Source organism: Lepidochelys kempii, chromosome 6 (genome assembly GCF_965140265.1).
Source record: "Lepidochelys kempii isolate rLepKem1 chromosome 6, rLepKem1.hap2, whole genome shotgun sequence".
NCBI lineage: Eukaryota > Metazoa > Chordata > Testudines > Cheloniidae > Lepidochelys > Lepidochelys kempii.
The window spans coordinates 124,024,082-124,050,738 of NC_133261.1; the positions used below are offsets into that span (position 1 = coordinate 124,024,082).

The window sequence follows — 26,657 nt, forward strand, 5'->3', positions numbered from 1 at the left end:
GGACATCATTGTTCGTGTTTTTAAGAACCAGGATCTCCAAATGACATTTTACTATGGAGTACATATTTACTGTATGCTACACTATATAATTTACTTCATGAAAACTATGAGTTGTAGAGTTTAGTTATTCAGAAGACTACATTTCTCTTCAGTTAATACTATTTACTGAATATAATAAAGTACTATATTTAAGGAAAATTTCTATTTTTAAACTAGTGAAGACGACAAATATTTAAACATTTTCTTTCCATGTTTATTGAGGCTTTAATTTAATACTATCACACACTTGTGTTTTTTAAACCCTTAAAATTCTTTTTTCCTTAGAGCATTTTCTCATTTCTTTTCTAATTCAAATATAAATAGCTCAGCCATTCTTTATAGCATAGTATTTGATTTTGGAATTGCAACGATTTACTTTTTTCCAATATTTATTGAGCATCTTGTTATTTTATACATATACATATATACACACACACATATATAAATATATACAAAACAACACACTTTTTCCTGAATAAAATGTGACATACTCCTTTTTCTGCATTCTCCCCATCTCCTAACCTTTTAATATTTATTGAAATTTTCATTTACACTTTCTAAAAAGTCAATTAAAAAAAGAAAAAAAGACCTTGGGAGATTTTTCCTACTAAGGCTTTGAAAGTTTGAATTATATTTAAAAAATAACCAACAAAAATTGCAATAATTCACTGTACTTTAATGATTAAATCCAGCAATTTAACATGGTGGATTTGTAAACATAAAGCTTGCAACAAACGAAAGTCTCCTATGCATTGATAGATCAAAACAAAGTTATAAATCTAAACCCTATATTCTGAATCACATTCCAAAATGTAAATAAGCACACAAGCATGCAGCTACATATTTTTACAAAAGCAATTACAAACAAGTCTTGTCTGACTCTACTAAGTCAGAAATGCACACAATACTGTACTTATCTGTTGTGCCCTCTGCTGGGTAAAGTACACAAGGCAAGTAATATTATTCCTATTAATTTTTGGCATCATCTCTCTGCATCTGCTTTCAGAATGCAAAGCGTGAAATCTGTAGTAGCAGGTTTAATATTTGATCCAGCCAAAAATATTTTTGCTACAAGGACTTACCTTTGGTAGTGTTTTTCCTCCCGCCCTGTTTTGTTTCTTTGCCATCCGGCCTTGTTCACTGTCCAAACCAAAAGATCTGCCACCAAACTCAGTACATGGCAGGACTAATTTCATGCTGTGCAAAATTTATTTAATTTCACATCCTGTAAGAATAATCACTTAGCATAATGCCAATTTAAATATATTTTTATCCGCAAATGCTAATGAAACCACAAAATCCCAAACCATCTTTGGAAAGAATTATGGTATTTAAGGGTCACCCACTCTTCCCAAACAGTGTCTCTCAACAACCCGTGGCTGCACGAAGAATTAAAATGAACTAAACAATGTAACTGTAATTTTAAAAAAATTAAAATCTCAAGGATACAGTAGAATCCCCAGAGTTCTGATAGGTTTCAGAGTAACAGCCGTGTTAGTCTGTATTCGCACAAAGAAAAGGAGGACTTGCGGCACCTTAGAGACTAACCAATTTATTAGAGCATAAGCTTTCGTGAGCTACAGCTCACTTCATCAGATCAGAGTTCTGATGTTTCTAAATAGTATGTTTCCTTTATATGCATTATCAAAGACAAATGCTCTGATGTGGAAGCACTTATGCAAGTGTTTAACTTTACTCATGTGAGTAGTTCCCTGATGTCAATGGAACTTACTCATTTGAGTAAGGTTAATTGTGAGCATCAGCATTTCCAGGATTGGAACATTACAGTAGCTCGCTCTCTTGCATGTTGCAGAGGACAGGAACCAGAGGACCAAACAAGGTTAGATTAGCAGAATCCTAAAACAGAAAGATTCATTACTATGGTGACATCATCAGGTGTAACAGAGAGGGATGAGAGAACCATGTACACAATAAACAGTATTTAGATAGTAAATATGAGTAGTATTAGGCAGTTTGTTTTCTATTCTAGTAGAACAGATAGGTGAATATCTACACCAGTAATGCTAGGTAATGAATTATCTAGGAGTTTGGTAAAGTCATAGTACCTTTTAATGCATAGACAGCATATTATGAGTGGAGTAAAAAAGGATTTTAATTAAAATCTACTTTACTATGGCTACTACCTACCCCGATGTAATAATCTTGCTAGACATTGGATACTACTTTAGTGTTTTTTAAGGAAAATATTCTAAAGCCACGTATTGTCACAGACTCAAATTTACTATACAAATTTGTCAGATCGGCACAGCGGTTATTGTACTGTAGTTTTCCTGGCAGAAAAACAAACAACTGAGGTTAAACTTTAACCAGTTGATTTTTTACATAATATGAAGTCTAAATAGGAAACACTCAGAGAGAGAAGTAATGACAACAACTGAAGAAAAGAACATGTAAATGCATAATGAAAAGTTTCAAAGCAAATCTTAGGAAAAAAAACAAACAAACCCCTGAACAATTCCAATCATCCCAACATACCACTGTAATGTACTGTTCTAATCTTAAAGCCCACATTCTAAAGTCTCTCACAAAAGGGAGAGATGCATGCCTGTATTTTCTGAAATAATCTCTTTATTTAAAACCAGAATTACTGGTGTTTCAAACTGTCTCAACTGTAAAAATGGGCTTTTCCTACCAAAACCAAACGGAATTCTTCAAAAGAGTTTAGGTGTGGAATTGACTAATCATGGTAATGCAACTGATCAGTTTCCAAGAAAATCAGTTTATGAATGTATGGTTTTTAAAATACATTTTCCCTGCTTCTGAACCGCATCTTTACATCTGTCTGCAAAGTGTTTTTCTGCATGCTGGCAAGAACTAATTCCATATAAAAATGTTTTATGAATTAGCTTATTTCTCCTGTGTTTTAAAATGAAGTAACATCACAAGCCTACATCATAATATCTGGGATGACCTTTATGTTCCTCAACCCCACCAATCATCTTATTCCTCCCCATGCAAAAACATATGTGGGCGAAACATGAGAGTAGATGAAGGTGTTATGAATCACAGATTCACTGATGATCAATATATTCATATCTATACATCAGACAATTTAGTAGCAATACAAAAAGCAAAACTTCAAGATAAGCCCTGTGTTATATTAGGGAAACAAGATTATCTGGCATTAAAAACCACCAATAGAACACATCTGAACCACAACCTCAGCTGATGTAAACTGAGGCAGATCCTTCTCTTCATCTTCGGTCTCTCTCATTTTTTAACAAGTTTTAACTGAAATGTCAAGTTTTTGCATGTAACAAAAAAGTCAAGACATACTAAGACATCCTTTCGGGAGTAGCTATGAACAGTAAAGGGGCTACCTTTTCCTCAGACATCAATTGTAAAGCGCTTTTACATTAAGGCATGAGCTCCTGAATCAAAGTCCAAAGTTAAAAAAAAAAACATACAAAAAATACGAAATGTATCAAAAAAGGTTACAGGTGTGGTGGGGGGGGGAGGGTTGCTTCTCTTTTATTTATTTATTTGTTTGTTTTCAAGGTTCTCAAAGTTTAGCAGGTCGTTCATACATTTGATCTGCAGCGTTCTCGTGCTTCACCCCTAAGTATCTTGTGGCATATTTAAGAGCATTCATAGGCTTTATAAAGAGAGACCATACTGTGAGAAGGTTGTTTGGATTTGTGTATTGTTTTTCATTCTCTTTGAATCTTAGTAACTCAACTTTAACCAAATGGCTGATTGCAGAAAATTAGGTCTTGCAATTCACACTAATTTCGTTTTAAATTATTTATGACATATACGGACACCAGTCAGACTGGATGCCAACTTTAAAAGTCTGTAACGCCACTGACTTGCCATGAATATGGAGCTTTGAGAGTAGTAAACTCTCCAGATCTGCATTCACGGGGTGGAGTCTGAAACTTGCAAACAGTCACCATTCAGTAATTCTTTTACATCAATAAATCTTGCCCCAAGATTATACGCTGGTTTATTATACAGGGATTAGAAATTAAAAAATAAAAAATCTTACTACAGAATTGCAAAGACACATTTCTTGTGGAAAACTCTTAGCTTATATACACCTCAGACTATCTCCAGGTAGGAACATCGCTCTATGATTGGTGCTTGAATTAGACTTGCCATGCAGATCCAAATTAAACAGACTTTTAGAGGGTACTGACAATGATGTCTTCATTTGATATCATGATCACTGCAGAAGCTTTAGCTGCATGTTTGCTCATGTAATGATGTGCCAAGATCTTGTCCTTTAAATGTTCCCAGAATTCCCTGGAAACATGACTCATTCATTTGTGAGTACAGGCTTTAGAGCTGTTTTGCATTTGTGACAAGTGTCAGGATGAGCAATACGGACAATCCTCCCCCGGCATCTCTTAGTGGGTGCTGCAGTTAACCAGATGTCTTAAAGCAAGCCAGCAACTCATCAGGACTTTTTTGTTCAGATCTAAGCTTGTAAATACCATCCTTAAGGCTGAAGCCTAGTCTGGTAAATTTCCAAAACACACAAGTTAAGTCCTGAAAACCAGAGAAAGGGTTTTGTGCCATAATGCATGACCCTGATGTTTTTCAGGCTGTGCTGGACCATGAGACATTTTTAGTATAAATATAAAAGTATCTGAAACACGGAAACAGTTATTTTCTGTTTGACTTGTGGAGGGAGGAAAACACACCTAAATTAATTCTGTATTTAACACAATCTCTGTTTAAACAAAATATTAGTTTACAGTAAAACACCTAAGTGCCTACAGTTATGGATTGGTTGATTCTAACCCTTTTTATTTGTTTAGTGCAGTGGGGTATGCAGAGGGGTATGCAGAGATCTACCGGGGGTGCAACAACTCCTCTAGATATTTGCCTAGTTTTACAACAGGCTACGTAAAAAGAACTAGCGAAGTCAGTACAAACTAAAATTTCATATAGACAACGACTTGTCTATACTGCTCTGTATACCATACACTGAGATGTAAGTGCAATATTTGTATTCCCATTGATTTATTTTATAATTATATGGTAAAAATGAGAAAGTCGGCAGTTTTTCAGTAATAGTTTGCTGTGACACTTGTATTTTTATGTCTGATTTTGTAAGCAAGTCGTTTTTAAGTCAGGTGATACTTGGGGCTACACAAGACAAACCAGACTCCTGAAAGGGATACAGTAGTCTGGAAAGGTGGAGAGCCACTGGTTTAATGAGATATCACAGTTGTTAGATACGGGGCAATATCCCAAGATCAAAATCATCACTGGGCATATGGAAACTATGCGGTATCATTACACTTCATGTCCTGTATAAATGATTGCAAATGATTGATATCAACTTTTCCACCATATAAAACAATTCCCTGGCCATGGACGTGCGCTGTTTTGAGTGGATAGATGCTTATATTGCATTCATGGCTATTTAATGATAATGCAGACACCCAAAATCCAAGTCAATTTCAGAACAGAATATCCCTCTGTTAGGATTCTGGCACCATGATTATTTTATAAGCAGTGACTGTACATCGTGTAAGCACAGACACGCCCATTTACCAAGTACTTGCTTAACGTTTTACACTGCACTGAACCCTAACAGGTCTGGTTTTGTTTTAAAGTAAACCAAGCATTTTTTGGTTCCTCCCTGTGGAGAAGTTACTTTCAAGTCAGTGAAATTTCTTGGCCCATGATTAAAAGTCTTTGCCAATTAGGACTCAACAACTTCAATTCATTTTTTCTGGTTCAAGATGAGCAGGAGCCTAATAAGGCTGTGATAAAAGGGCAAAAGGCACCGAGAGCCAAAAAGGGATTAATGAGCTCCTCCATTTATTTGTCTTCCTAACAGCTGAACTGTTACAACTATTGACACTCTTCAAAAGGTTCCGCTCTGAACCCTACCCAGACTCTGCAGGCTCCAATGGACATCTTCAAATCCAGAGAATGGAGGGGCAAGAGCTTCCCCTGTGTGATGCCAAAACCAACAAAGCCCCACGGATCAGGTAATGAAACTTCAGCTTTTCCCCCTTTGAGATTTATTTACTGGCAGCTGACAAGGGGCAAATTCAGCTCGAATTGTGTAGTCAAGGCCCTGTCAAGCCTTTAGAGGCACCCTTGTCTTGAAGCACCTTCATGACTGGCATTTCACTCAAAAGCCCTCGGCACTGGTCCTTAACAGCTTATGACATCACAAAGGACACTCCAGACAGATGCCTACATGGCATCCTGCAGCATTTTAAAAGAGAATTAGTGGTTTTAATTATGGTCGTAGTCTGAAAAGGAACCATGCAAGCTCCACAGGAGACCTTTGATCAGACCCTTTTGCTAGTACAATGCCACGGAACTGTGACTATTCCTAGTAAGGGGCCTTTTCTTGCTGAATGACTCACCAGTGATCTTTGAATGCAGACAAGCTTCTAGCCCTCCCTCTTCATTAGTGAGCATTTCTATACAGAGGCCTATATAGTGCTTGGAGTCTAGGAGCTATACAATTGGGGGGAAAAGAATCCCTACAGATTCTGGCCTCTACTTAGGAAGTGCTGAAGGACTTTGAGTGACTTTATTCATTAAAACAGGTTGCTATTAATTAACTGTCATAATAAAATAAAGAACTATTATTTGCATTTCTTAGTGCGCTCCCTTTAGTAATATGTATAAAAGATGCTTGTAACAGAAATGAATTTATAAGAGAAACCCTCAGAAGTCTCCTTTTTTACATTTAGGCAGCAGGAGTCTGGCTAATTATTAGAACCAGTTCTGCAAGAGAACAAATAGAGGTAAAACACACATATGAAAGTAATTAGGAAAATGCAAAATCCTGTTTACTTGGCAACCGATTCATGCAACTGAGACTAACGAAGACTTTATCAGCTTTGCTTGTTTGATAAACTTAGGGTGCCACCTAAGAGGAGCCGATAAAAATTAAACTTCTGCCAGCTTCTCTGAGCATTGCCATTTAGCATGTAGGCTTTGCAACGTTCTCAGAACAATTGCTTTGGGTAAAAGTACCAGCAGACCTAATCCAAATGGTTTTATTAAACGGAATCTTGAAACTTCTGTTGCTTCCGAAGTTTTACCTTCACAGTCTGACATCAGTGATATTTTTCAGCTCTAGATACACACACTATCTATTTCTATCTACCTACATATGCATGCACACATGTATTGGGAGTAGATAATCCAGGGAAATTCCCTCCCAACCCCTTAAAATAGCTGTTTAGTAGCTCCACATTTCCAATAATTTTCCAGCCAGGGAATGTATTTATCTGTGGGAGAATTCTTCTCTGGTCTGCGTTGCTACTTACTAAAATAGAGATGACACTTTATTTTAATCAGATCACAGTTTAAATGTCTGTGTGGCTCTGCTTTTTCCCAAGTAGGCATTAGAATCCACAAAGGCTTCAAATTATTTCAGGGCTATACAGCTAAGACTGGGCATCAAATCAAGATAGAAATTGCCTAACTATATTTGCCTGAACGGATTGTGAATAATATAGGGAACAAAAGCAGTCAAAAAACCAGAGTTTCTAATGTCATCCATTGTGCTGAAGGACGGATCAAGAGAAGGGAGAAGAATGCTTATTTTAAAAGGCTGGTATGTAGGGATGTATGATATACTGTAGTTTTATATGAATGCTTTACTTATACAGTAATTGACAAAATGGAAGGGTACTATCAACCTGAAATCTAGTCAATTGCAAAACAATGAGTTAAAAGCACACCTGAGGACTTCTACATGAAGCCTTAGCTCACGGCAAGCTGAGGTGTAAATCCACCCCACGCTAGCCCGTCATGCACTCAGTGTCTGTCATATGCTAAAAGCTCCCACCTCTCATTTCAAAGTGAGGTAGATCAATGCGGAACAAAGGGAACACAGATCAAAGGAAATTTTTAGTGCGCAGCAGCAGGGTCCACCCGGACACTTGGTGCATGCGCTTAGTGCATTTAGCACCCCAACTTGCTCACAACTAAGTTTTCGTGTAGACAAGCTCTGAGTCACGCTGGCAATTTTTCTGATTTTATAACCACATGTTCCCATTCTTCTCAGTGTTTGCAAATCCCCCACCTCAAACATTGAGCAACTGACTATTCAAAACGTGCTGCCAAATGTACACAGTGACCAAAATGGAAAGAAAGAGAGGAAAATATTTTTCTCTAATATTGTAACGTAACAACTGGAGGGTAAGAACTTTCAGACAGAAGTGTGATCTTTAAGTACTCAGTGTCCATTTAAGCCTTTATGGAATGGAATGAATCTGTTACATTTAAAAACACAGACCAACACATGAAGAATATCTGAGAAATATCAGAGTTCGTAAGTGGAGTAACAGTCCAGAATCACATATGCACAGACAGATATATATATATATGGGGCGGAAATCCATATAATAAATTGCAGAGCCATGTGATAAACATATAGTGCACCTTTGACCATTTCTCCTGCACTCTGCTCACTATACAATCTCCACTTCTTCTAAGGTTCCAAACCTCAAAATAGCTTTGATCAGTGGTAATTGAAAAGAAGAAGAAAAAAATATCAACCTGCCACATAAATGTTTCCTCTTTCTCCCCAAAAATTACCTCCACCAAGATTCCATTGTGGGCCAGCGACAGCTTCTCTAAATCTAAAAATATCTCAAGGGCCTGCAAGGCTAGAAACGGGAACATTATAATCACTGGGAAGGTAAAATTCCTACCTTGCCAGTGGGGGCCCAGCACTCAGTTTTAGCCCTTGAAAGACCAAATAAAAAGGAATAAATATCAGTAACAAAATAAAATACAGACCAGCTATTTTAGGTCATTTTTAGACAATTTTATTGGTCCCTTGAGCCTGACACAGTTCGATTCATGGTAACCAACTCACTTGGCTCCATAGGAAAGACGAAAAATAGTTCAGAGAAAATGCTCTAAAACATTCCTAAAACTATTTTTTGTAGCATCTGTGACATCTACAGGATGTGTGAGAGAGTAGTGAGGTGTAAAGGTTTTACCAGCACTCTTTCTGGATAACTTGTGTAACTCAATCATGGCTTCACCCACTATGAATAATGATCCTATATCCCAGACACCCACACACACCCACACGCACTCTTTCTCTAATGGAAGTGTATAATACTGTGCACAAAGATATACAAAATAGAGATATTTTACACAGCTGAAACTCTACAACAGAAAGAACTTTTAGTAGGAAATGAATTTCATATATTTATGAAGTAATTATACATATCAAATAAAATCAATGGACGTATCTGCACGCACAGTATTTTGGATTTCCTCACTTTTTTTTTTTTTTTTTTTAAACACAGTGCTTAATTTGGTAACAAATTTTTTTCTACACAAATCAATGTGAAGGGCGCGCTGGCTACCAGAACTCTTCATCTGGCGACAACTAAAAAAAAGAACAGTGCTACATTTCCATCCAGGAGGCCACTTGATTTCCTTCTGCTATCACGTCTGTCGTATTTAAAAAACCTTCTCATGTTGTTAACTAACAGATTAAATTTTACCTCCCGACTTCAGAATTTTAACACTTCAGAAAGCAGGTCCACAAACGGGTTCTATACAGCCAGCTGCTTCAGATCTTTTTTCATTTTTCTCAGCCCCTGCAGCTCTTTCTTCAGGTGTTTTACAGCCTGCAAAATATCGGCTCGTTGGGGATCATCCTCTGCTTTTGCCGTATAGAGGAGGAAATGTTTAACAGTTTCAGATAACAACACTTCAGGGTCCACATCCACCTTATGCAGACGCAGCATCCTTTCGCAAGCTATTGCATAGTTTTTATGCCAATTGACTGGATGTTTTTTGTGTGAATTGATGATTTCCTTGTACGACTGTAAAAATAAATAAAATATGAAGTGCACACACATTTCTCTCTCTAGTGGCTTTTTCAGAATTTTATAGTGTTAAGAAAACAGACAAGATCAACATCATTTTGATGGCCACAATCTAGAATGGCATGTCTGTGAAATCAATCTAGTAGTAATGCAGAGAAGTATGAGTTGGAATATCATTGGGTGGCAAAAATATGTCATTTACTAGAACTGCTATGTTTTCTTTAGAATGCTGCAAATGAATGATATAACCCCATCCCCTGACATAATATATTTCCCTGAGAGAGTTGTTACACTATGGAAAAAAGATTCAGCTGTAATGCATGGAAAGACATTTACCAATAGTTCAGAAGGTCAGGACATCTTAAACAGGACTTAAGCAGTCCATTGACTTCAATGGGACCATTCACATGCTCCAAAGTTAGGCACATGCTTAGGAATCTGCCTGACAAGGGGACGACTCAAACTCTAAAATGTTACACAGCAAGGAACAATTTAAAGAAAACTATTAATAGTTCATCTCTTGGGTTAAGACGTTCCTCATCTCTACCAACGGAGATTATTAGTTTTGCGAATGTGCATCACTTAATACCGTTACCAATAAGGTACTACCAATGAGCCACTGATGAGGTCACAGCTAATATTTCTAGTGGTGTGAAGTACAGCACAACTTATTTCCAGAACGAAGATTTTAGAATTTTATATATGCTGGCACAGCTGTGCATAGACATGGGGACTAGTGTGCACAGGGAACTTCAGTGCTCAATTGGCATGGGTTAGGAGTACATAATGCGACAAAACAAGGTGCTAGCTAGAGAGAAGATGTTTTGAGCGTCACCTTTATTTGCTAACTGAATGACCATCCAGACATGCTGCTGCAATTGTTTGGGGGCAGGCCTTTAAAGCGGGAAACAGGAATGGATAAAATCTCTGAACAATCCCCTTTTAATTTGCTATATACTTGGATTGGATGAACAAGAACACATCCAGCACTCATGCTATCTAGCTATGTGTATGTGCCCTGGGCACTAACACAGCACTAGAGATAGCTCGCCGACAACAACAACAAAAGGAAAAAAAAAGGTGACAAAAAGTTACCTACGTTGTACGCAAATGTATAAAGTTGGGATTTTATATCTGCAGACACGCTAGCAGTTTCTGCAAGGTCAAAAATAAAGAAGGCTGTTTTCATCCTAGAAAACAGAATAAACTCCATCACGACAATTATAATAATTTTTAAATACAACTAGATCACTTCACATTAATAGGCAAAACCTTCAATATTATCTTATGGAAGATGCAACCACGAAATCCCCTTATAATTGTATATGAAAGCCCACCTCTCCTCCACTTGAAAGTCTGCTGTGATTTACATTTGACACAAATATATTTCCTCACTCTATCTCCAAACTATCCTCTCCTTCATCGAGACATTTACAGCAAAATCCACATTTCTGCAGGACCCCGCAACAGAATTCACTCAGTTCTAACCATTTCATCAAGCTGATGTACAATCCACAGGATGAAGGGAATTTTCCTTATAAGCAAGTCTTCCTCTAGACATTTATTTTTTTCTGAGGGGGAAATACTTCACTTCGCGGCAAAGCAACACCCGTTATTACAGCACCCACTTTGACATGCGTTTCACGGCAACAAATTGAAACCATTAGCCGTGGGTTGCTGGAAAGTGAAGGGAACCTCACCTGGCTTGCCACATCTCTTCATTTGCTACAGCTTCCCAGGAAGATGGATCAAACCTAAAAAATAATTAAAGTGAAATTCAACCTCGCTGCCTACAGCACTGCGTTTCATCCTTTGGACTCCAGGCATATCACCCACTGCACGATCATCTTGCGCTCTATGACAAAACCCCTTCCCCTCCAACTTCTCAGATTATAACTCACCTAGGCAGAAGGAACGGGGCCATGAAGTCTAGGGCACGGCAGCAAGGAATGCAGAATGAACCTGCTCCTGGATAAACCTTATTTTTCTCGCTAGATATAATCTCTTGCTGCTCCTTTTACACGTCTCACAGCGCCCTGACTATTCTCAGCCTGGGCAGCCTGATATAAGCACCCTTTGTAGCTCTGTTTGTGACGCTTTGGGAGTTAGATAAGTGATGTCCTTAATACTCTTGGTCCCTGTGAACAGGGAAAAGAAGATCTGAGCCCAGTGAGTCACAAAACTGGCCTGTGTCTCATATTTTTAACACTGCGGGCATGAAAGAGTAATATAAGCAGGAACTATGGAGATTATAATCTTACACTTTAAAAAAAAACACAATTATTTTATTATTAAATTGGGGAACAGAAGTTGCAATTCAGCACAGCACTTAAGCGTATGTTTAAATGCCATTGACTTCACTGGGATTCAAACATGTGCTTAAGTGATCCACTGAATAGAGATGGACTTAAGGACATGCATTTAAGTGCTCCAGTGACTAGGGGCCTTTGTGCTCTTGAAGACAAGGGATCACAGCACTGACTACAACCGGAAAAGGAGTGAGATGGCTCTTTATAAGAGCCCCTACCCAGCTGTGTGGCTGCCCCATAATTTCGACTTGACGTGCCAACAAATCTATAGTTATGAAATACCCCACCAGTCCTAAAGATCCTCACTAGCCCATTCCCAAGCCTCTCTCCTACAGACACTATCCATCCTGGGGAGTGATGCCACACTCACCATGGTGGAGGAAGACTGTGATGACACCTCTACACCCATTTTCACTTGTGACAGCATCAGTGTTTGAGCCTCTCTGAAGGTGAACAGCTACGAGAATTAACATTGCAGCACACAGCTCCCCCACTGTTTATGCTGGTGGCAGAAGACTAATTAAACAGGAAGACACAGCACAGAGTCCTCATGATTTACGAGGCCAAGACAGACAAATAAGATTTGCAACAGTCGCGCTTCATACCTTCCATAGTCTTCAGTCCAGTTATAGATGTTCCTTGTAAGATGTATCCACTCTCCTGGGTTAAAAACCGTTCCTGAAGAAACCAATTTGTCACAGGAACCCCATGGCCAAAGTGAATGGCTTTTTCTCCAAGTTGAGTCCCCTTCGTTAAGTCCTATGCAGGCAAATGCTTCCTTACTGTCAACAAACAGAGAGACTCCGTTATTTGTAAACGCTTCCAGCGTTCACTGCATCGCTCACCACTACAGCGGAAAACAGCTCCTCCCGAGCGTCGCCCAGTACAAAGCACGGCATCTGGGATAAGGCGCAGGCAATGAACCGGGAGAAGATCTGAAGATCTGAAAGAAGTTCAGTGAGTATGTGCTACTTGGGACTGACAAGGAGGGGGGACTGTTGCAACATCCCAGCAGATAATGGCTCCCCTGCCTGGCAGCCATTCGCATCTGCAGCAGCCATGGCGCCAGCGGCAGATGGTTTTGTCCTGAGGCTCCTGTTGGCAGCCGCAGTGACAAACAGGTCATCTGCTGACCTCCAGGCTGGGCAGGTGGGAGAACGGGCCCTGCCGGTGGTGGGCTGGGTGATCAGTTGCAGGGATGGGTCTCCCGGACAGTCTTGAAATGGGCAGGACTCGACTAACAGGTGTGTGCGAGAGCGAGGAGGGGGGAACCCCTGTTCCCCTGGCTTGTGTTGGTGGAGGGGGCTCCTTATTCAGTTTCCAGGTGGGGGTCGGGCAGGTGTACACTAGTACATAGAGAGACAGGCTGCAGTAGCTGCAGGACTTCCACTCAGTGGAGCAATACCTTGGCCTGTCTCCTCCTCAGGTGTTCCTGGGGGGCTAACGAAGGAGGGAGGAGTCTACAGGAACAACATCCCCCCTAGAAGAACTGATGTGGGGCAGAAGGGAGCCCAACACACACACACACTGTCTGCTGAGGTTGCGGCAACAGAGGGCGCACTCAGGGAAGGGGCTGCCCAGGGCAGAGTGAATGTAACCCTTTCTATGCCAAAGCGTAGGCAATGACTCCGCCTTCTCCCCATGCAGCTGCGTGTAGGTGTACCTGCCAGTGCTGCGTAATCCACCTCCCCTCCTTCCATTCCATTGAATCTATTAAGGTATTTCTAGCACCCCTACCACTGGGCACCAGATAGTAAACTGGAAGTTATCTTGCAGTCTGTGAGCTCTACAGCTGACCCAGTCAGGCTGAAAGGAGAGTATCTAAGTCTGAAAACACACAGATGCAGACACACACACGCAGAAACAGTTTTTTCCAGAGGTCAACTGTTAAAATACTTACTTACAATATTAAAAAAGGGAAAATTACCAGACCAATATCTTAGGCAAGGCTTTCTATCCCTATCAATTAATGCAGAACAAAACTATTAGAACTTTGGTGTTATGAAACAGCATTAACTGACTTGCTCAGAATTGCAGACGTAGCCTTTGTCAGGACTGAAATCAGAACTCAGGAGTTCCGGGTCCCGGTCCTGTGTCCAGACCACACAGCTCTGTCCTCGAGAACTGCAGCTAGGAGACCTGGCAATTGCACATTCAGCACTATATTGCCTATCCTTATACAACGGTCACCCCTATGTGTGTCACAATCTTTATTCATTAGGTGCACACTGTTATTAGCACAGTGCTGTGGTGTGCACAGCATTTGACTTGCTGGGCTTTGAATATCGAAACCACTGCTGTGTTACACGCCCATCAAGGCCATTTAACTTTAGAAGGGGAGTTTTTGTGGATTAGTCTAATGTTCCATCCAATATTGCACCTCTGGAATGGCTAATACTGGATGCTTCAGAGTGAGGTAAGGAGACCCCTCCAGTGCACATGGCCAACTGGGAACCATCACACCATGGAATGGAAACACATTTCTTCCTGACCACACCTGACAATTGTCTTATGCCTTGAAGCCCTTGCCATGTTTCTCCTGGCTAGTCAAAATGTGGATGCTATTCTTATTCATGTGAGTGTTTAATCCTTTCTTTGCTCTTACTAGGCTATTTTTGTACAATGTTTATTCCTGGAGTACCTTCATTCTATACTACTAAGATGGCTGCAGTGTCATGAAGGGGAAACGACAACAGTTTTCTCTCCACCCGTGGTGATTTCAAGTATGTAGGAGCTTTGCTTTTTTTTAACTGAATTGTGCCAAGATCTTATGAGCAGTCTTTATTAATCACCTTTTATTTTTCCTCCTGAACAATAAAGGTTATAGCTGGACAGTGTTACTTCGGCCTAGACATTCAATTAAATCAGTGGGGGAAGTCAGTGTAGACAAGTGGTCTTTTGGAATGTAATAGCTGCTGCTATGTAAACAATTTTAGGAAAAAAGCTTAAAGGTTTTAGGAAAGAAATGCTTACTGTTTATTTACTTTGAGAAAATGATGGAGATTAAACGTGAGCGCTCCGTCGGGTAATATTCCTTCCACAGGATTCCACCGCCTCCCAGGAAAAGAGATGCCTGGCAAATGCTTAGACATCTTTGGTAAATACCACTCATAAGTCATCATCTACCACAAAAGATAAAGAAAATATTAAAATGATCTAAACTTTAAGACAAAATTCCCCACCCGCACATACACAAAAAAATGTAAGTTTGCACAGATTAAAAAAAAAAATTTGGCTCAAGCGAAAAACCTCTCTGCATGTGTAAATGTATCCACTGACTAGAGATGTGCGAAGAGGCTAAAGTTTGGTTAAACATTAGGCAGCGTATTTTGGTTTTGCAGGCAAATCAAAAAACCTTGCAAAATAGATCATTTTACACATTCAAGGTTTCAGTGCTCATTTGTGACAAAGTGAAATAAGCGATCTCCTTTTCCATGTTAAATAATTCTTTCCTGCTTCTAGGGCTACAAGGGGAATGAAATAAACCCTGCAAACATACCACAGATATAATCATAAAAGGACTCGTTAAGGCAGCTGTATAAAAACTGTACAACTAGGAGCCTGGAAAATCTCACTCACAAGACAGCAAAGGACACAGAGTGCAGGAAAAGAGCCGCAACATTGTACAAAATGCCAAACCCCATCACTGGCATACTATGGTCAGCATCTTGCTTGGGGTGGGGGCCAGGGACCTGCTCCCTTCTTGCAATGCCTTGTGGGGACAGCTGACAGACTTGCTCCCCCTTTTAACATTTTCCAGGTGCCTTTCTGCACCCACGGGAGTCTCTCTCTTTGCTGGCCAGTCACAAGAGGCTTCAGGTCCAGTAACTTCCCAAACAGCACAAATATTGGCTGTAAGTGACATCCGAATATTTTCAGTTATCGATTACTTGGGCAGCCTATTCCCCCTCCACCTCCTGTTGTCTGTGGTGCTGAGAAGAGAGCACCGGAGGTAGAAGCACTGATCAGTGTCCCATCACTGCATCTGCCTCTGACTGAGCTCTTCCTCTTCTCTTCAAGGAAGGGGTATGATGATGTCCTTCTGAGAGCTCTCCTCCTGGGAAACTGGTAGGTGGAAGAAGGGGGGCTGGAGGGGGCAGGAATGGCAAAAGAGGCATGCGGCAAGAGGTACAATCTCACACCAGGGAAGACAGATTGGGCACAAGCGTCGGGGAAAGGAGGAAGCAATCTTTTGCAATAAACGATGAAGCTTCCCATTCAATGGCAGAGCTCCATTGCGGGTGCTGGGTCAGAACCCCTCTGTGAGAGGGCCAATTGCCATGGCTGCTCTCAAGAATCTGCATTTGAGAACATCTCATTGAGCACTTCACCTGCCTCATCAGAATAGCCCCAAACTCTTGTCACAAAAGTAAGTGACCCATGGTCGTGGATTGTGGCTACTTTCTTTGGGGTCCTTTCTGTCATTCCTCTACAAACTGTGCAAGCCCTGATCAATGTTTGAAAGTTACTTGCAGCTAGTCCCAAGGGGAAACCTCACACTGGACAGCTTGTTACCTTGAGAAAATGTATCTTTTTAATTAAATTAAAGTCACATGGCTAACCATGTGGAAACCTCATGGGCCATTGCATAAACACACACACTGATACCGGTATCTCCATATTGACAGGTGAAAAAACACTTTTCTTTTACATTTACAGATGTGCCATATTCTTCTTCACTTCTTCCTCACACCCACTGGCTATTGTGGTACCCTCTTGTTGGCATACATGCTCCACTCTAAGCCAAAAGCACGAGCGATAAAGTTCAAGCGAAACTTCGTGCCACTCTGGAGGAGTGCTGGAGGCACAACCTTGCAACAGAGAAAATGGGCCCTCATGGTTTGAACACGTTTTCTGAGTCAAGCCCAGTCGCTTCAAGTCTCAGAACTTGGAAACTTCAACTAGACCCTGAACGGCAGGAGACTATTTATAAAACAACGTTATAAATCAGAAAAATGAAACATAAGGAAAAAGTGAAAAGCTGAACCTGCATTTGTTTTCTATGACAAAGTTTTGGATTGCCTCCTATGTATTTACCTACCTCCTGATCCACTAATGTGACATCAGGCCTCATTCCCTCACAATAATGAAGGTAACGAAGAGAATTCCCTGGTAGGTCTCCTCTGAGCAAGATTATTGCATCAGGTGGCATGGAGGACAAAAGGTTCCTTGCAAATTTATCGACAACGTAATTGCGGCTTTGGTCACAAATGCTTAACAGAAGAGATCAAAATATAAACATCTTAGAATAGACATTGACGGGGGCTTTAAACAATTTTATTTGATGGGCAGTCAGAAATATAAATGATACCGGATAGCTATTCAATAGTATTTTTCACCCATAGATCTCAAAGCCTTTTATGACTATCACAATCCCCATTTTACAGATGGGGAAAATGAGACACAAAAGTTGAAGTGACTTGCTCAAGGTCACATAACCATATAACCCATACCAGCGTTTATTAGTTTTAGCTGCAAGTGCCAGTACAATGAAATGTCTGATAGTGTCAATTAAAAACCATTTTTCTCGCTTTAAAAAATACCTCAGTGTATTGAGAATCTCAGCATGGGAATATAAAGTCAGCTGGAGAGGGGCAGATTTACACCAGCTGAGGAGGTGGTTGGAGGGACTTGGGTGCTGGGGAGAGGGCCTGCAGGACAGAATGGTGCTTCTCTAGGATGAGTAGGAGGCAAAACAGCACTTGCATGTCAGAAGGTCTTCAAGACACTGCCAAAAAGGCCCTGGACAGCACTGTCTCCAAACCCATCTCTGGATGTGGCCTTTGACCTGCGACCTTCCTTCCCCAAAGCCAGCAAAGAAAACAGCCCCCAGGCCTTTTACTGCCTTTGTACGCCCTCTGAGCCCATCCAAGGAATCACCCCAATTCCTCCACCCCATTGCCAAAAATTGGCCTTTTAAAGTTTGATAAGCATTTGAGAATTGAGCAGTATGGTTAGGGCCACTACAAATCCGAGATGCATGCAGTAACAGGGCCACGAGGTCCCGTCAAGAAGTATTTCTGGGGTATTTGTTACCTGTAATTGGCATAAATTTGACTAGTAACAAGAGCAGCGGCGGAAAGCCACTCCACGCACTGCAGCACACGGTTGTTCTCAAGCACTGTATTTCCGACGGAGACAAGAGAGGCCAGTCCTAGTCCCGCTAGAACAGCAACCACTGCATTGCTCTGCATCCAAAATCGTTCCACCTATGGCTCAAAACACAGCGAGATTGGACCCAGCTGACAGGCATGTCGTTATTATTTATTTGTATGTGGCAGAGCTCACAGTGGGCTCAGCACTTTCCAAGTTCCCAGACAGGATAGTCTCTGCTTGGAGGTGCTCACAGATAAAGGGCAGACAGAGATTAAGGAAGAGGAACAAGAAACAGGGACTTTTTATTTAAATACAGGTCACCTCGCTTCAAACATACATTTCTAGACAACCACCTCTTCATATTTCACACATTTTATAAGAAAGTACACTACTTATTTGTATTTCTTACTAAGTTTTATGTGGCACTGTCTAGACCTGCACCCTCTGATGAAATAAAGATAGATAAGGGTAGCCCACTGAACATGATAGGTGCCTCTTTATAAAATTAATATAACACAAAACTTACCACGCCCATAAAAAGTGGTTTTGTAATATCCAAATTTGCCCTCCAAGCAAAGAATAACGAATAAATGCAGAGCATTCCAGTAAATAGGCATATCATTGAAGACTTCTCCTGCTTAGCCCTAAAAGAAACAACATAGCATTCCACTGAAAATGATTAAAAGGAGAACAGAAAAGTAATACTTATCTTGAAAAAGCAATATATGTATATTTAAGACAATGAATTGGCCTCTAGATAAACTCAGTCCTGCCATGAGTGCAGGGGACTGGACTAGATGACCTCTCGAGATCCCTTCCAGTCCTATGATTCTCTTTTATTACTAAAGATAAAAGTTCTCTCTTTTCAAAGTGCACCACCAATGGAAGGATTCCAGAGCTACACATTAAACACTAAGTTTAATTTAGAAGAATCACTAGGTCATCAGCAACAAGTAAAGTTTGTCTAATTAAGGCACAGCAGCAGCAGATTCTCTGAAAGTGGGCACTGTAATTAAAAATGGTCGGTACTGGCACAGTGCTGAAAAATGTTACTCTAAACTATCATTCAGCTGATAACCAAAGACAGAATAGAGCATATTCACTCTGACTTACTGCATTCCTGTACGTAGCCATGCCACAATCGCAAGGGCTGGGACAGTAAAGGAAAGTTCTGTTTTCATGTGTGTTACCTGCGAACTATGGAGAAATCAATGGTTATTTCATCCCCCCAAATCACAGTTGGCACAAAATATCGGTGACAATACAGCATAAGCACAGTGTCATGGATTCCTGTTGCGCTGTGATACAGCTGTATGAAATTGCAACCAAGATGTTTTGTATTTCAAAAAGTGGAACGAACATCATTTCAGTTGACGCATCCCACCATCGGGGGACAGAGAGAAAAGGAGAAACACTGTCGTTTCCTGCCTTTCTCTGATTCATTTCATTATACAGCGCAGTGCCCATCCATTTGTCTGGGTGCGTCTCAAAAATGCAGAAGAGTGCCTTTAACCTCTCACACCACCATCTCCTCACTACAGAGGAAGGCAAATCAGAACAAAGCTCAGTTCCTTATGGCTGGCTGACACCAAAGCTACTCTGGGCTAAGCCTGCTCTAGCTCTCAACTAGCTGCCCTGCTCTTGATGACGGCGACTGGTGAGTGGCGGAACCGTGATTTGCGCATTGTAGCGATGAGCTCTTCTTACCTGGGATGGGTGGGTGCAGCAACCACAGGTTACTGGAGCCCTCAAGCTGAAGTAGCTGCCAGAGAAATAGCTCTCCTGCCATTGCAGAGGCTGGTGGTAAAATTACTCCCTTTGCAGGGCACTCCAGCACCCAGTCTAGATACTTGGACTGCGTGAAGCAAACGGAATTTAGCCCTTCCTGCTCCGGAACAGCACTTTCTGACTTACACAGCATATACCACGTCTGCTCGGCAGCAGGAAAAAATACCAGCGTCCCACTGAGTAGGCATCCACCCTCTTCCTTTGGTATTTTTATTTAATAGAGAATTAATGTCAACAGCTGTCATGTGCATCATCCCAGGGCCAAAGCTGGGCCTAGACACACATGCCAACATGGCCACATGCTTTCTAGACATCCCCTGCCCAAGCTATGAAGTCCATAAACTCAGCACTTTAGGAAAGGAATAATTATTACAAAGAATAATTGAGGGAACAGGGATGACCCCACAACTTCGGGGTGCGTTAAAGTTTTTACTCACAGCAACATCTCTCTCATAGTGGATCCTGTCTCTGATTTGGCCTAGACACAAAAGTTAGAAAAAACATATGCTTAGACTGTGCACTGTTTGCAATGCTGCCTGTGTTTTCACTGTGTAGGTGCAGAGTGCTTAGTACAATGGGGCCCCAACTGGAGCCTCTGGGCATGACCATAATACAAATAATAGTGATGATCTTATATTTTTGAAGACAAAACTCTAGTGGAAGTTTTGCTGTGATATAATCTTCCAGCAGTTTACATTCCTTTTGACATCCAGTTATAAATTGTACTGTATTTCATGCATGCAATAAGAACTTTCTTCATTTCAAATACTACAACATTACTGTTTCTTCCACCCTTTCAGAAACATATTATACACCTTAGCAGAATCTTAACTGCATCCTAGGTCTGCTTTGTGACTGTCCTGACAGTCTGTGTCGTACGTGGGTGTTGTCCCGTGTCTTAAAATACACAGAAGCCATTCACAGACAGTAAAAATATCAGCTCAAATGGGAAATTTGTTACTAAATTATCTATTTTCTGGGACTTACACCTCCCCCAATTTGAGATATTTGGGCTGCACTTCTCTTCCTGAATACTGGCAGCAGCTTGTGTTTGTCCACTGTGCTGAGGGCTTGGCCATGCCCCTTCTTCCCTCCTGCCACCCCGTACAAAGCTGCACAGAAGTCCGGGATTCTTAGCAGCAGAGAAGAGTAAACTCTTCACAAAAGCACTTTATTCAATTGTATTAACTACATACATGGACCTGAGAAGAGGCTATTGCAGATGTACCAACAGAAACTACCTCGCCTACGTACGTAGTCGGGGAGAGAACAGTCCCAAAAAGGAAATAACCACCTAACAGACTTTCCATTCTAGACCCCAATCCCCACCCTCCTAATATGAGATATTCAGGATGTCATGAGCAGTGAGGAAAAGCTAACAGAAGAAGAAATAAATAGGACAGGAAAAAGATTCTCCTCTTCCCTACAATTAGCAGTATTTATTTTGGCATCTCTGCTTGGAACGATTTCCTGCTGGAGGATGCTGCTGCTGAAGACTGGACATCAAGCCTCTAGTGTTTTATAAAAGGTGTTAGTGGTTGAGTGCATGGTAGCTTTGTTGGTTTTCTCTGCGGGGGATGATGGCCTTCCTGCTCCGGGTGATGCAGTGGAAATGTGCTGAATGGGTTAAATCTCTTTCTAGAACTAATTTCTATGCAGCTGAATATGTATTGATTCAGCACTTGATCCACCCAGCTATGGAGGATTTACATGTTTTCAGACCCATACACTGAAACGGAAAAAAAAAATTAATGAAGATGACATTCTCCTGAAGTGGCTAGTTCTACTTAGATAAATGGTAGCAGCTCCTTTTTCATCTACCAGGCTTTTTCGTTTGAGTGTTGAGACTTTGGGATAAATGAAGGAAGAAAGCTTTCCTGTGAGCTATGGAAGAAAGAGTTTATCTTGGTAAAAAAAATTACACTGGAGCCCGAAGAATGACCTCACCCCTTGCGGAATCATGGAATCAAGCAAGGATCATGCTTTCCAAGAGCAGAGGTTCTAGAGAATCTTTTTGTCAACATGATTATGACGAGCGAGCACATCTTTACGGAGAGAAACCACAGGAAAAAGGATGCTATCAGCTCAAAAGGAGTGTTATCTAGAACTCATAACACTGTGGTCTGGCCCCAGGTCAGGAAAATAAGCCTGACTTTTTGGCTGGATACACGTTATCCTTCAGTAGCCTTGAACAAGCAGGTGACTACCAGACACTTGGATGTGCCAGCGGTTTTGATATTGTGCAGAGCTGAGATGTGGGAGGGTCTTAAGTTCAAAACTAGGCCATCATGTGAGAAACATAAGAAACCCAGAAGAGCTGGAACACTGTTTTGGGGGTTTTTTTTTTCCTTTTTTTTGTGGAATGTGTGTTTTATTTTTTTTTAAAACACATCATTGTGTTCAGTTTTACACCAGGCTTCCCATTTGGTACTTGCTGTATCAAGTAGTAAGTTACAGATGTCCCACTTGTGGTTTGTTTCAGAATCTAGACAACTATTATAGTTTTATTCATCAGCCTGTTGTACTGTTCCCTTCTCGGAAACATAGATACATCCAAGAATTTTCTGATATCCTTGTTCTTGACTGTTGTGGCCTGCTGGATGAAGGCAGCTATTCCTAACTTGACATAAATAAGAGGATCTTGTTCAGTCTCTTGCCATCTATGAAGGGGTGGGAGGCCTGAAGGAGGCTTCCAGAGTATGTATCACCCTGGGTGAGGATTCTATCTTGGCTAGGCTAAGCTGCCAGATGCAGGTAACCCGTGGTGTAGGAGCAGGCCATGGGGTAAGTTGACCGGGGCTCAATTCCTGGGTGTCCAACTTGAGATGGCTTAAAGGGGCCTGATTTTCAGAAGATGGTTGTTGACAGAGTAGATCTGAGGGAAAGCTGAAGAAGCCTCCAAGTCCCTTCTGAAGGTAGCTTCTATCTTCCTACCTGCAAGATCTCTGGTGAATAAACTACATTCGTCAAGCATTACAGCCTTTGCCAGAAACACTGCACCTACGCTGTCCTTCGGTAAGGTTGTAGTGGTATTCTTTATAGCAAGGATGGAGCTTGTACCAAAAAGCTGTGATGAAGCTACTGTGCACATTGGACTTTTCTACACAGAATCTTTGGGTTCTGGGACCCTATGGAGTTTGCCAAATGAGACATTAGTTTCCCACTCTTCTCTATTTACTTTTGTGAAGGAGGCATGAATGCAGGGATGATAACCAACCACTCTCTTCTTGCTGCCAGAGGCAGAGAACCTGATGCAAGGATGGAAGGGGCCTGGCCAAGCCCCAAAGCTCCATGGACAAGTATGAACTAACTCCTGTATTTGCAGGAAGAGGGGCACAGTCAAAATGTTTCAGACTGGGGGAGAGGTCAAGAACCAAAAAACTCCTTTCATTTTATGTAACATTTATACTAAGAAATACATTAGAAGTACATTCTTTTATAAATAAAATGAATGAATGAAAACTGCTTGTGACACTTTTTAAACAGCTGAAATTTCCCCCAAGTTTTACAATTAAAAACCAACACAACTGAAGCTGTGTAATTTGACTTAAGACAGGGTCATTTAAAATTTACTTTTTAACCTTTCTTAACTATTGTTTATTCTTCATGCCAATACACACTGGTAACAGGACTGCAACTGAATGTACTTGTACATTTTCCAATAAATAACTGTATCCCGAATAGCATGAAGGTAGATTAAATTATTTTTCTACTCTCCAAGCCACCTTAGCGATCCCAAGAAACAAGCTCAGGAATAAAGTGCTAGAAGGTTAACATTTTACGTCAATTCTCCTACAGGACACTGACCTAAATGAATGCAAAGGCTTTGCTGTTGCATAACTTCAAGAAGACTTTTCTCTTTTAGAAAATGACCCTATTTACCAGACTGAATGTCCCATATTCTTCCCTGAGAAAGTGGGTCAAAAATCCTTGAAAAGTCGTCTGGTCTCCCCAGGTCCAACGTGCTTGATTTAGGTAGGACGAGGCAGGCAGATAGAGATAAGGCAGCAAACCAGCCAAGAAGCATAAGCCCAACTTCATCAAATGGCCAAAGGACAATTCCTGCACCAAAATGTGTCATATTGCACAACAATGTTTATTTTAGTTTAATCACACTGGAACTTCAAGAACAGATAAAGAAAAACATCAAATATATTTACACAGAGTTGATCTCTCAATTTATAGTAAGTCCCTACAAAATGCTATGTTAAACCTTACAATTTTGTGGATTACTAGGAAACTGCATCAAACTGATCTCCTTTGCATGGCAGGGTGAAATTTAAGTGAAGCAAATAATATTAGCTAGGACTCATGAGTATCATATGCATTGCATCTTTTACATTTAAATCATGTCATGACATGCATAGATGGCTGAAGCACTGCAAGGCTCAGATAACCCACTTTCCAGTGATTAAGAGTTGGCTGGTATTCCATCTGGCAAAAAAAAAAAAAAAAGCTGTTCCCATGTAACCGCTTACATCATCATCAGGAGTCCGTTCTGCCATTTACTTTATCATGATCACACCGGCTAAACTGGGTCACTCAACTTCAGGGGTGGGATTTTGAAAACGCCTAAGGGAGTTAGGCATGCAAGACTTTCAAATGGACTGCTGCTCCTAATTTCTTTAAGCACTTCTGAAAATCCCACTCTTGAATATTTCACACTGCTTTTTTTTGGGGGGGGGGGTCATTCATTACATTTTAGTCAAACAAAAATACTTCCTTTCATATTTGAGTTTATTTGGGAGAGACAGTGTTTAAAACAACCTTCCACATACTGAAATGTAGTTTAAAAGTTGGTGGCTAAAGTTCCTTAAGACTGAGGTGGAGCAATCTCGGAAGACATTTTACTATATCAAATAACTTGTCAATTATAGGGTTTTCTGTCGCCCGGAACACCAGGATATCTAAAGCATTTCCGAGGTACATTGAATCTGCATGGCAAGCTCCCTACTGGAATTCATGGAGCTTTCTATTCTTCACCCACCTCTGGTTTAAAAAAAGGCTTTGCTTAGGGAATTATGTTGATTATAAAATTAAATGGTCATCATGCCAGTTATGGTGGAAACATTTTGGCAAAAAGGGCTTCACAAATCGTGCTGAATATAGTCAGGTTCTGTATCATTCCTCTAGAAAATGAGCCCCATGGAGCCAGAACATCTTATCCCCAGCTCCCATACATTTCACCCTGGGCTCAGTACGCTGCCTTGTCCCAGAGAAGAACAGCCGTTTTATTGGGTCATGGATACTGATGCAGTCAGGACCTGACCAGTTGACAGCTTTGAAGGTCAGGATCAAGATCTTCAACTGGCAATGGAAGCAAACTGGGAGCCAGTGGAAGGATTGAAGCCACAGCAGTGATGTGCTCACAACATCTGCCTCTTATTGTGCTTTGAGACCTACTGACGAAAAGCACTATGTAGGAGCTGGTCATTATTATTTTTATTGAAGTGGGTCACCACATTTTGTGCAAACTGAAGCATCTGCATTCCATCCATATCCAGGCAGAGGCAATGATTTATAGCAATCCAGTTTGGAAGTGAGAAATGTTTGATCTCTGGCTGGATCCTGACCAAGGAGGAATGTGCAAAGTTTCCTAGCAAGCCGGAGGTGGGAAAACACCACTGATGTTACCTGATTAGCGATACTTAACCATGAGTCTAACAGAATCGTGAGATTTTATACAACTTTGGCAAACAGGGGACTTTGACGGAAAGAGAGGACAGTGTTTCAACTACTTTTTAAGACAAGCATCACTTTGGTCTTGCCCAGGTTGAGTTTGAGCCAGATGCTTTTCATCTGAAAGCTGATCTTTTGCAGACCTTGTGGCATCCTTGAGATGGTGCTGTTTGCATTTGTGGAAAATGAGATATGCAGTATGGTGTTGCTGATGTATTGTTCACAGCAGAGCCTATGGCATCTCATCCCCCTCTCCAACCAGTTTCAGATAGATGTTGAAGTTGAGTTCTTTTGGAGAGGAATGACTGGAGCCATTTTACTGCTGTGCTGTCTACTCCAGCCATGCCATATGTGTGCAGAGAGGTTGTGCAATACTGAGATGTGAATACCAGGAGAAAGTCAGTACATGGAGACTAGTCCTGTGGGTTAAAAGGATTTCCATGCCACCGTCAGCCACCAGGAGCTCTGAGTTGTGAGGGCCAGACTGCTCCTACACTTCTCTGATCTCAAGGGAGTACAGTCACCATCAATTTTATCTACTCTTCTGTCTGAGGAAGGTCATTTTACACACAGAATATGCTCATAATTCCACACACTCGGAACTTCCACCACTCTGCTCATCACAGTACTAACAATGCTCTAGCTACATTGTAGATGGTCAGAAGACAGGGTCCCTGTCCCAAAGAGTTTACAATAGAAATGGACGGCTCTGAGAATGCTCATGTGACTGACAGCTTCAAAATCCTTCAAAGACATAATCCTCGGCTGGGATGCCAGCCAGATGGATTGTGACTTTACGTTGTCAGTGGATCATGATTGACTAGCTTAGGCTAATCATGAACTGTTGCCATCCATACACACATACTTCAATATAAAATCAGTGTCGGAAGAATTACCATCTACCCTTTGAGTATACTAGAAAAACGACACTCTTTAATATTCAACT

The 26,657-nt window shown here is 40.9% G+C and overlaps 1 protein-coding gene across 8 annotated transcripts in view; it reads right to left on the reverse strand.

Moving 5' to 3' along the window:
- The window catches only part of TMEM260 (transmembrane protein 260), an 86,934-nt gene that overhangs the window by 30,532 nt on the left and 29,745 nt on the right, over positions 1-26,657 (reverse strand). For 4 of the 8 annotated variants that reach the window (XM_073350020.1, XM_073350022.1, XM_073350024.1 and 1 more), the window contains 11 exons: positions 23,915-24,094; positions 20,470-20,510; positions 19,358-19,441; positions 18,771-18,888; positions 18,185-18,357; positions 17,190-17,361; positions 15,122-15,270; positions 12,754-12,930; positions 11,540-11,593; positions 10,939-11,029; positions 8,797-9,836 (listed from right to left, as the gene is read on the reverse strand). In XM_073350020.1, coding sequence (XP_073206121.1) covers positions 9,564-9,836; positions 10,939-11,029; positions 11,540-11,593; positions 12,754-12,930; positions 15,122-15,270; positions 17,190-17,361; positions 18,185-18,357; positions 18,771-18,888; positions 19,358-19,441; positions 20,470-20,510; positions 23,915-24,094 — 1,512 coding nt within the window. In that variant the 3' untranslated portion in view covers positions 8,797-9,563. Of the gene's footprint in view, positions 1-8,796; positions 9,837-10,938; positions 11,030-11,539; positions 11,594-12,753; positions 12,931-15,121; positions 15,271-17,189; positions 17,362-18,184; positions 18,358-18,770; positions 18,889-19,357; positions 19,442-20,469; positions 20,511-23,914; positions 24,095-26,657 lie in introns of those variants that run through there. The other 4 variants (XR_012159604.1, XM_073350023.1, XR_012159605.1 and 1 more) reach the window with 4 other exon arrangements.